The sequence below is a fragment of the Halyomorpha halys genome, unplaced genomic scaffold (genome assembly GCF_000696795.3).
Source record: "Halyomorpha halys isolate HHAL.00 unplaced genomic scaffold, Hhal_1.1 Scaffold10.1, whole genome shotgun sequence".
Classification (NCBI taxonomy): Eukaryota; Metazoa; Arthropoda; class Insecta; order Hemiptera; family Pentatomidae; genus Halyomorpha; species Halyomorpha halys.
Genome location: NW_027107501.1, coordinates 1115130 through 1126611, shown reverse-complemented (window position 1 = coordinate 1126611; position 11482 = coordinate 1115130). Strand labels below are relative to the sequence as shown.

Sequence of the window (11482 nt, the reverse complement as noted above, 5' to 3'; positions counted from 1 at the left end):
AACAGTAAATAAACTTTAGTCATACCAGTCATCCAACATCAACTCAACACACTTCAGAATCTTACCATCTCATATTATTGAGAAATGTTTCCTATATATTTTTTTTTTAATCGAGAGCGGTTCAGTCCTCATAAGTGAGTTAAAAACTGATAACAAATTTTGAAATTGTTGCAGAAGCTTCCATAATTTAGCTAGAGATTTTGAATAAGGAGTTTTTATACAGTATATTCCATGCCTTTTCATATGATATGCAACATTATTTAGGTTAAGATAAGGTAACCTTATTAAGTTACTCAAAATCTAATTTAAAATTTTCATTCCAATTTTCTCATAAAGTACATATTTTGAAATTTTTGAATTTATTCTTGGAATAGGCTTCAATGCTAAAAAAAAAAGAAAATAAATAGATAAGAATAATGCTTCTTAATAAAAGAGGAAAGTAAAATTAATAACAAAAAATAATGATATTGGTACACTTAAATAAAACAAACAATTGTCTTCTAATAGTAAAAAGAAACAAGTTAATTTGAAAAGGGAAGAGAGAAGAAAAGAGAGAAAAAATAAAATAACAATAATAATGAATAAATAAAATGAATAATAATAATAAGTAAATAGAGGTAGTGTGACTATGAATTAAAATATCGATGGTTAACTTCATAATAGTGCTAAGTACATCCCACTTTAACAAACTGATTTATGAATATGGTTGTCTAATAAAACAATATGAAATTGATTAATAATTTTAAAAAAAGGATTTTGCATTGAGTTCATTAACAAGAAAACTAATAGACTAGAAAAATCGAATGAAGAAACCTAAGGAAAAGAATTTGATAGCTAAAAATATTACGAAGGAAATTTCATCATGTATCAGAATCCTATAACATATTTAGCTAAATCTATGAAGAGTTCTCTCGTTAAGAGGCTTAGGGCCAACGTTATCGGAAGGGAATTGGAGGATGAATTTCATGATCCTCAATCCAAGTAAAGTTCTGTATCATATTTCCCAAGGGACTGTATTCAGGACTGGCAGTATGGATTTCATAAATCCTCCGTTTATCGCTATTAAATACCAATCATTTCCCCCTAATCTCGAATATACCTATTAATTCTTCGACTTCTTCCCTCCTCTTCATTGCAGATTGAATCCAGGCTTAAGTAATCTCCAGTTCGGTGAACAGAATATTGTAGAAATTATTGGCATTTGGTCTGAATCAAGAAAGAAATAATAATGGCAGTCAGAAAAAAAAAATTAATGCCAAACGTCTCGACCCATAATATAATTATTCATCAGAGTTAAAAGAAAAAGATAGGAAGAAGATGAAACTAATGCAGAAATATAAAAGTGACTTGCAGAAAAAAAAGTGATATAAAGTTTGAAATATAAAACTGACATATGTATGAAAAAAATCCAAAAATAATACGAAAGTTAAAGATAAAAAATAAAACTGACAATACTAATGACAAATCGATAAAATTGAGAAAGTATAATGTAAATATAAGTATAGTAATCGATATTTATGGTAATCGAAGTATAGTAAACTAACCTTAATTTAACAGTATTATTGTGTAATTACGACAAAATAATAATTGATACTTACAAACAATTTATGACTTATTAAAAACAATTTATTCGAGAAACATACTTCCGTTAAAAGACATAAAATATATAATTCTAAATTTCCTATATCAGTAAGGAATCGAATATCATAAATAAAATATCTATACTTTTAATTACTCCAGTAAAGAACTTATTAATATTTTTTTCAAAGTTATGGTTTTCTCATTACTACTTAGTTGGGATTGAGGTATGTGAAGAATACACATTAGTAACAATTAACTTCTTAATGCCAACATTTCGGCCAGAATTTCAGGTCCTCGTCACGGCTAATAGCAAAAACCAAGTTAAAAAACATAATAAATAAAATGGCGATGTATAGGTTCATGGTTGTTATCGAGTTGTTCCCGCGTGATTGGATAATACTAATATATAAGTTTTTACTTATTGATGGTCTGTACAGGTCGCATCTTCTTATATATAATTTACGGTCTACTATTAATTCATCACTGTGGTTATCACTTTATTTCTCTTCTTCTTGGTTACCACTATGGAACAATCACCCAGCTAACAGTTACAAATCGAACCCAGGCAATTCTCAATACAGCCCCAGGATCCTCACAAAGTACAACAAATCCAAATCGTAAATTTAAGAGTGCAAAAGTCAAAAAAACGAAGATTGAATTTAGCTCTGGATACTGATAACTCTGTGTACACAAATGTTTTCTTCATTCAAATCTAACGTTGGTAAATATTTGTTTGGACCTCAATAATTACAAACAAATCCAGAGCTAATTTAGAGGGTTACACGTTGAGGTATAAATTATGCAATTAATTAAAAATTTGTTGCCAGGAGTGAAGGTCTCAAAGCTAATCTTATTATGTTCTACGGACGTATAGGAAGTAAGAGACAGCAATAATAACAGTCATTACTGGAAACCGGTTTTCTAGACATTGCATCTTTTGTTCTCTAACCTCAAATTCCAACAAACAATGATTCAAATTCAATTATTTAAAAATACAATTGATGACAATTGAAACTATCAATTTCAAGCGTATATTAGAAAAAATATACTCTGAATAAAAAGCATTAAATTAAATTTGAGTATCCCAGTAAGTTATTGCGTTTAAGCATTTCAGCTTTGATTAAACTAAGAATTTAATTTTTTTTATAAATTTGAGATTTAGATTGTTTGAATATGGATGGTAAGAAAGAATTGAGAACTGTACTTTATTTGATTTATTCAAATGGAGGAACAGTCACAGCCAATTCGAGTCAGTTAATTGTATAAGTAGATAATTCCCTCTCACAATTGCTATTTTGCTTCATCACACTGTTAATTTACATCATGATTTTGAAGGTCAATGTTCGATGCGGTATACAAGTCTCAACGTCATTTAGCAGAAAGGAGAACAATTATTTCAGAACTGGTATCATCGAAAAATTCATCAATGTTTAACATTCATATAGATTTTCTATGATAAAAACAGAGGCAATAAATATATGAATTATACATTGATAAGAGTTATTCCATTCTAATAATAAGGGTTATTTTTAAGAAGAGGTTTCAACTCTTTATAACACATGTGACTTAACATTCAAGCAGGCAAGGCTAAATTTCTAGTACTGTTAATGTGAAGTTAGGGAAAAGGTTATAGATGGCTACAGACGGTCAGGTTGAAGAATTCCTCAATTACAATCCATCTATTCTCGGATAGGTAGAGGCAAATTATACTATGAAAACCGGCATAAGGAACAATATAACAAATAAAAGCAATGCCTCGTGAACCTGATAAATTTTCCTCAAACCAAAGAAAGCAAACCTGATAAAGAGGAGGATATGAGGAGAAGGATGAGCAGTAAAGGAAACAAACAACTGAGAATAAAAGAAGAAAAGGAATCAGAGAAACGTTCTCCAACTTTACCATCACAGAACCTCAGCATGCTCTCTGAAGAAGAGTTGATGTTTCGCTGTACAGAGCTAGGGGACCAAGTCCTAAGTTTCCGAGACTGGAAAGTCAAGTTCCGTGAGCGTCTAGCGGATTTAAAGGAAGCAGATGACATTTTAGCTGCGGTTTTGACAATCAAGTCGTTAAACACTGCAAAAGAATCAGAAGAATGTGTCAAAGTGTTAGAGAAATATGTGAGAAATCTAATCGATTTTCCAGATAACGACAAGTACAGGTGCATCAGGTTGGCCAACCCGGTCCTCAGTGAAAAGGTCATTGGTATCGAAGGTGGCTTGGATTTCCTCTTTGCGATTGGGTTCAAAACCGCGCTAGGAGGGAAGGACAATGCGGAACCGTACCTAATCTACAATCCTAGTAAAGCAATCGATCTAGAATCGATGGTGAAATCGCTGAGATCTGTCACAGGTTTCGAAATGGAGTTGGACAGGTGTTTGAAAATCACTCATCCAAAAGATGATGCTAAAGATGAAGAAGTAGCAGATGAGTTTTATGATTGGACGCTCCGAGATCTAAAGAAAGAGCAGAAAAACAGAGATGAGGAGTTGGAGAAGAATAAGGAGTTGAGGAGCAGAGCGAAGACAGGTGAAGTAGGGAAGGAGGAACACTCCTATACCAGGATCAGGGTCAAGTTCCCGGACGGGATGGCCATCGAAGCTATCTTCTCCATCAAGGAGAAACTTTACTCCCTCAAATCTTTGTTACAGTCTCAATTTTATTTTTATGACGACTTTAATTTTATGGCATTGCCCTCCAAAGTGTTCAACGTTTTGGACGAGGAAAAGACCTTCTTCGAGTTAGAGTTATATCCGACCATAACCCTTCTCTTGAAATGGGAAATGAAATCTTCAGGTCAGAAATATGTTTTGAAAGAAAAAAAGCAGTGAATGAAATACAAAGTGTTTTGGATGGTACTTTTTTCGTTTGTTTGTATATTGAAAATATTTTTGAACTCTTCTTTTTTTTTTTTAAATAAAGTATCATCTGAAATATTCTGAAGTGAGAAATAAATAAAACTAAACATAATATTTTATTTGTCTGACTGTCAACAAAGCTATAAAAAATTGAAAAAATCTACCCAATATATTTACCAACAAGAATGCGTCTATCTTTCAGTTTCATATTTACTACTCTTTTCTCAAATCAGTTTTAGAATGAATCACTCTCCGCTGAGAGGAATAGAGCTAGAAAAACAATTAAGTCTCTTTTCATGATTCATCAATATTATATATTAATCTATCTATAACTTACAAGGGGACTGCACGGTATATCTTCATTAATTTCGATGAAACTTTTTGGATGATTTCACACTGATAATAATTCGAGCCATTTCCTATTGTTTCATCTTAAGGGCCCTAAGAATTGAAAAAAAAATAATATAACACCCAGAAACTGCTTCATTGTATCTCGATTTTAAAAACAAACAAACAACACAATACAAATAATAACTTTCTTATAAAAAAAATATTGAAATAACTTAAGTACGAGTATATTGTATATCGTAAACTAACCTCACAGTATTTGTTTGTACCAAAAATGGCGTGAGATTTTGATTCAGCATTAAAAAAAAATTTATGTTGAAAATATTGAGAAAAAAAATTGTTCTCGGGGGGGGGGGCTTATTTTATGTCAAGATATTATGGTTCAGTTAGAAACTCAATATCTTGTCTTGAGATTTTGAAGAACTTGAAAGGGGAATTTCTTCTTTCAAACATTTACAATCAACCATACCATATCATAAAATTATTCTGAAAAATTACAATATAAAAAAAAAAATAGTTTTTTGCAGATACTTTGGTTCGAAGCCAGGTTGAAACACTCCAATTAAGTTTAAGAACCCTCCAAATTTTCCTTTAATAGGTCCAAGGATTCTCGACTTATGGGCAGTTTTCGAGTCTTTAAAACAAAATTTGTGAATTTTATTTAAAAAATATTCATTTTAAGATTTGTTTAAAAATCTGAATATAGTGTTTTTTTTACAGCTCTGATACCGGTTGTGATTACAATTTATATTTTCAGTATACTTCGCTCCGTATACTGTTCTTAGATAATTCAATAAAGCCATAGAACGGGTTAAAAAAAAAATGTTTATTTTCGATGATATTTTCAACATGGTTCCAGTATAATGTTTCGTTATCAAAATGTTTTATAATTTTATTATACATTAAATTATACAGTAAATTTCCTACATTTTTTTACATTTTCTTAAAAGTTCATAGTTCATGCATGACGTGGATGATAATTGACAATCCGCCATTATTCTTAATCAGTACAATAGAATGAACTAATTAACAATATTCATGTCGACATCTAGAGCAATATTCCATTTATAATAATCTTGCGCAAGCGCAAAGCCAATGCCGAATTCCTCAAGTATCATTGAACTATTATCATCAACTTATCGACATTTATAACAATGGGCAGCGCATATTTTAAACCAATATAAACAATGATTACGTGAAGAATATATATGAAGAAAGTGTAAATAAGAAAATACATAAAGCTATCATTTTACAATCCCATAAACGACTTATACATAAGTTGTTGCATTGAATAACAGCCAGCAATAATATCCAGTTTTCCTGAAAATATCTTTAAATTAAATGAAAGTCACTTTTATTTGTTGTTTTTCGTGTTTCATATCTTTATAATGACAACAGATTTTTCCTGTATTGTTCTTCAATGAATATAAGTAATTGAGGAGTGTACTAACAGAAATCAATAAATCTCCTTCTGAAAAATTATTATAGCGACATTCCATACAGATGAGTTAATTGTAAACTCAAAATGATTGTAGGAAATTTTTAATTTTGAAATAAAATTAATAAGTTTTTGTTGCAGAATTTATATTTGTAAAATATGGTAACTGGAAAAATTTAAAGTTTCACAACGTTAGAATTTTTAGTTACATAGGTGGCAATATTTCAGGACGTGGGTTTGAAATCGCGCTGAAAAACATTCACTTTCCAACCGAAGACAGTGATGAAGCGATTAAATGCGAATTCTACGATAAATTGATGGAAATTTACAATAAATTACCACGAAACTTTATTAAAATAATATTAGGAGATGCAAATCCAAACATTGGAAGAGAGAAGATGTATTTAATCCAGAGATCGGTAAAGAAAGTTTGCACGAATATAGTAACAATAATGGAACAAGACTAATAATCAAAAGTACTACGTTTAAACATAAGGATATTAATAAATATAAGTGAAAATCACTGGATCCGCATACAAGAAATCAAATCGATCATATCCTGGACAACATTGAAAAATATATAATTAACGTGAGATCTTATCGTGAGGCAGAATGTGGGTCAGATCATTCACTATTAATCGCGTAAATTCGAAAAATACTTAATATAAAGGAGAGAAATGAAAATTGTTTCTGTCCTGACAATTTCAATTTAGAGAAATTTAAAATCCCTTTTACGAGGAGAAGATGGTTGGGGGTGCGGTCAAAATAAAACACAAATAAGTTGAAGTAACTTATTTAATTGTGCCAACGTTTCGGCCAGAATTTTTAGCCTTGCTCAGGGCTGAGAACAGAACAAGATAACAACCAATGAATACAGAAAATAAAAACGAAAATATAAACAGAATGACATAAGTAAATAATTGTACAGAATGGAATTAATAAAATAAAGTGATGAAAGAAGTGGAAAATAAAATATATACATAGGTAATTGAATAAGTAGGTAAAACAAAATAATTCAGGAAATAAAATAAAAATGAAGTTATATAATGCAAAGAAATATGAATTATTAGTTTATTAATTATTCAAAAATTGAAATTATCGAAAGAAAAAGAAAATTGATAGAAAGAAAATATATGCAACAACTGAAATATGTAACCATAATATGAGATAAAGAGGCAAAATAAAAGTTAAGTTAAATGAAAGAAATGAATAGAAAAAAAATTTTGAAAACAACAATAATAATAAATTTTTAATAAGAATAATAATAAAGTTTAACTAAATAATAACATAATTTAATATAAATAATAACAATAATAATAATTTTTTTTTTTAACTTAACTTTTATTTTGCCTCTTTATCTCATATTATGGTTACATATTTTAATAATGTTAAAGGCATCCACGGTCAACTATCTCATGATTAAAAATCCCTTTAAATAGAAATCGATTCGCGCTCGAAATAAAAAATAGATTTGAAGCGTTAGAACCTTTAGTTGAGGATTGTCAAAATATTGAGAAATTATGGTTAGGAATCAGAGATAATACTAAAGAGGTCTGTTATTTTTGTCTCGTGAAATGGGAAAGTAAAAAAATCCAATCTTGATTCGACGACAACTGTCTTAAAATTTGTGAACAAAGAAAATCCGCCAAGTTAAAAACTCTCAATAATCCCAGAGAAAACAATTCTACTTAATTCCCGGCCCTACAGAATGAAAAGTCTAATTTTTTCAGAAATAAAAAAAAAAAAAAAAGAATATCTTAAGAAGAAGAAAACGTAAGAGTTAATACAAAGGTATTGACCGGTATTAATGGTATTCAAAATGTACAAAGGTATTATTAATTATTACCTTTATTAGGTAATATATACAATGGTATTAAGGTATTAGCATGCCTTTTTGGGCTTCCTAGTGACAGAAATAAGAAATAAAAATAGCAATAATTTAGGTAATCCGGTGGTAGATATATTGGAAGAATATATCAAGAATATATATCAAGAATCACTTTCACAATATTTTGAATGCAGGAATGAATTGTCATACACCTCCTATTAAATACCAGAGTGTTAAACAATTGATAGAAGTGCCAAGTAAGAAAGAAGTCGAAATAGTCATCAGATAATCAGCAGCGGAAACTGACAATATTCTTAATGAACTTATGTGCAAAAATAAGTATAAAGCATGTGATGAAGCTGGATTATTTAAAATACACTTTTTGGTTATAATCTAAATATAATTGTTTATGATCTGGAAAATTTATAGAGTCTCATCTTATTCCAATTCAAAAAAACGGACCGAGAACTGACTGTCATAACTATCCAGGAATCTCCTTTTAAAATATTTATTTCAAACTTAACTAATCGAATCACAGAATACGCTGAAGAAATTATCGTCGGAGATCACCAACTTGGTTTTTTGGCGAAATCGTTCCACTATTGATCAATTTTTTTCATTACGGCAAATCTAGCAGAAAAAGTTGGAGTACAAAGGGTTAGTTCATCAGCTTTACATAGATTTCAAAAAGGCTGACGATTCTATTCACCGCCAGCAGCTATATATTATTTTAATTGAGTAAAGAATATCAAAGAAGTTAGTAAATCTAGTACGGACGATCATGAAAGTTTCATAAAATTCTAATCAGTAATCATTAATCTAAGTAGTATGAGGTTCAATTGGGGTTAAATAAGGCGATTATCTGTCACCTGGCGTATTTAATCTAGCACTAGAATACGTTATAAGAAAAATTATGCATACCGGAAAGGGTTTAACTTTAGGTTGTAAATTACCTATGGTTAATTAACCTGATGGTTTAGTACTCGTATTATTGGGTGAGGATGAACAAACTATAAAACTTAATACACCTAGATTGATAAAATATAGTAAGGCACTAGGTCTAGAAATAAATACGGGTAAAACAAAATATATGGTGAGCAGTAGAAACGGGAGCAATTTTGGTGAAATAGATATACGAGGAAATACACTTGAATAGGTAGAGAGGTTTAAATATTTAGGTTCTTATGGTAACTGGAAAAAACAAAATTGATGACGAAATAAAAGCAAGGTTGAAGGCGGGATGTGCTATTTATTTTTCAATTTCACGCTTTCTGTCCAAGAACTTAAAAGTTAGAATTTATAAAACTAATATTCTCCCTACTGTCCTTTACTGGTATGAAACATCGAATCTTACACTAAGGGAAGAAAAGAGCATTAAGGTTTTTGAAAATAAAGTATTACGTAAAATATAAAGATGAGTTAGCCGGTGAATTTAGAAGACTACACAATGCTGAATTGAAGGTACTGGACACGGTAAATATAAATCAGGTTATAGCATTGTGGCGAATATGATGGGGAGGGAAGATCGCTGGGCTTAGTAACTAGAATGAAGCGCTAAAATGTTGGTAAACAATGGACCGAACCGAAGCGTGGGAGGGTTGTATCAGGACTGATCTAGTGGATTTGGGTTTGATCAGGCGTTTTCGGATGGAACTATAAACAATGTTATTATTAAAAGAAGAAAAATAAATAAATAGATAAGAATAATGATTCTTAATAAAAGAGGAAAGTAAAATTAATAACAAAAAATAATGATATTGGTACACTTAACAAAACAACAAACAATTGCCCTCTAATAGTAAAAAGAAACAAGTTAATTTGAAAAAGGGACGAGAGAAGAAAATAGAAAAGAAAAAAAATAATAATGAATAAAGAAAATAAGTAATAATAAAAAGTAAAATAGAGGTAGTGTGATTATGAATTAATTATTTTAAACACTGCTTCATCTTATAACAGAATGTCCTGCAGCAGTCTGGGCTTCAGTATTCGGGTTGAGGTTGGGTTTCCCAGGTTGTAGGTCACTGCTCCTTTAACTGGGAGTGGATCTTCATGAACTGTTTTTTGATGTAATCCTCTATTGAATCCATATGTAATTCGCGATGCAATTGGCTATTTCTTATGAACCAAGGAGCATTAACTGCGATTCTTAAGACTTTATTTTGAAAAGATTGTAGTTTTTTCCTTTTCGTGAATGATCCCGCTCCCCAGACTGCACAGGCGTACATCAGCAGTGGCCTAGGATTGTTTTAAATATAAGAACAGTTGTTTCTGGTTTTAGTTTGGAATTTCTGTTCCAAGAAATGAGTAAAGCTTCTCACTAACACATACTATCGTTTAGTATCCCAATGTCTATAATCTTAGCTTTCTTTTCTTTCCTGTTTATGACGAGTATGTCTGGTATGGTGCACTGTGTGGCCAGTAATAATGGATTCGTCCGAATCCAGCTTGATGTGGATCTTTTGAAGTTTCCTACATTTATTATTATTCCCTATTTTTATAATTATTTCCAATTTTTATTATTATTTCCAATTTTTATTATTATTTCCTATTTTTATTATCATTCCCTATTTTTATAATTATTTCCTATTTCTATTATTACTAATATTATTGTTTGTGCAGAAGTTAAAAAAATAATATCAGTGAAACCCCATGAAATATTATATCACATCGCAGTAGATAAGAGCTCTCAGCTTCCGCTTGTGATTTTATCAATTCTTAACTATCATTTCCGTGATGTCCCCACTACGTTTCTACCAGACTCAAGAATCCGTAATTTGCATTTAAATTTTAGACCCTCAACAAGAAAGTATCGTATTAATCTCCTTGGATAATATTTTCAGAGGAAAGTTTATTTACTAAAAAAATACTACAAAAAAAAAAACTTAAAGATGTTCAAAAACAAGATAAAAGTGTTCGCGAATAGGTGAACCAATAGTTTAGCTTAAATGCATAACTTATGATACAAGGACTTCAGTAAAATTCTCATGAATAAATTTCTACTTAATCAGATGATTCATATTCAGATTTTAACATAATGTAGTAATTAAAAAAAAATTAAAATATTCTCAATAAATATATGAATTTATACTTAACCATATAATTTGTACTCAGACTGTAACATAATATAATATTATTAATAAATTACAATTTTCTAAATAAATGTCTGAATTTATACATAAATATATAATCTATATTCAGATTGTAACAGAATACAATATGTTAAATAAATTATAATGTTCTAAATAAATGTCTAAATTTATACATATCTATGTAATTTATGCTCAGATTGTAGCATACATTGTACAATATTTTAAATAAATTAATGTAAATTATAATTTTGGTTCATTTTATCCAGTTTTTTTTTTAGCCAAAGATCTTTTTTGTTTTGATGAACGTAAGAATCGAGATATATAACCATAACAGCGGAAAAC

The 11482-nt window shown here is 29.9% G+C and overlaps 2 protein-coding genes and 1 long non-coding RNA gene across 5 annotated transcripts in view; 2 read left to right on the top strand and 1 right to left on the bottom strand.

Moving 5' to 3' along the window:
* Window positions 1-11482, top strand: part of DAT (Sodium-dependent dopamine transporter) — a 156104-nt gene that overhangs the window by 12353 nt on the left and 132269 nt on the right. The window lies entirely within an intron of this gene.
* LOC106678326 (uncharacterized) lies at window positions 2781-5029 on the bottom strand. 2 transcript variants are annotated; one of them, XR_010842989.1, is made up of 3 exons: window positions 4775-5029; window positions 4615-4707; window positions 2781-3031 (listed from the first exon to the last, which is right to left on the bottom strand). It is a non-coding gene; the product is annotated as an uncharacterized lncRNA (long non-coding RNA). The 2 variants fall into 2 exon arrangements; XR_001342744.1 differs by lacking the exon at window positions 4615-4707.
* Window positions 3128-4518, top strand: LOC106678321 (UBX domain-containing protein 6). Its single transcript, XM_014416768.3, has one exon. It carries the CDS (start codon window positions 3397-3399, stop codon window positions 4408-4410), a length of 1014 nt encoding a protein of 337 aa, XP_014272254.1. The 5' UTR covers window positions 3128-3396; the 3' UTR covers window positions 4411-4518.

Coding starts and splice junctions, on each gene's coding strand:
- LOC106678321 (XM_014416768.3), top strand. CDS start 3,397: ATGAGGAGAAGGATGAGCAGTAAAGGAAACAAACAACTGAGAATAAAA.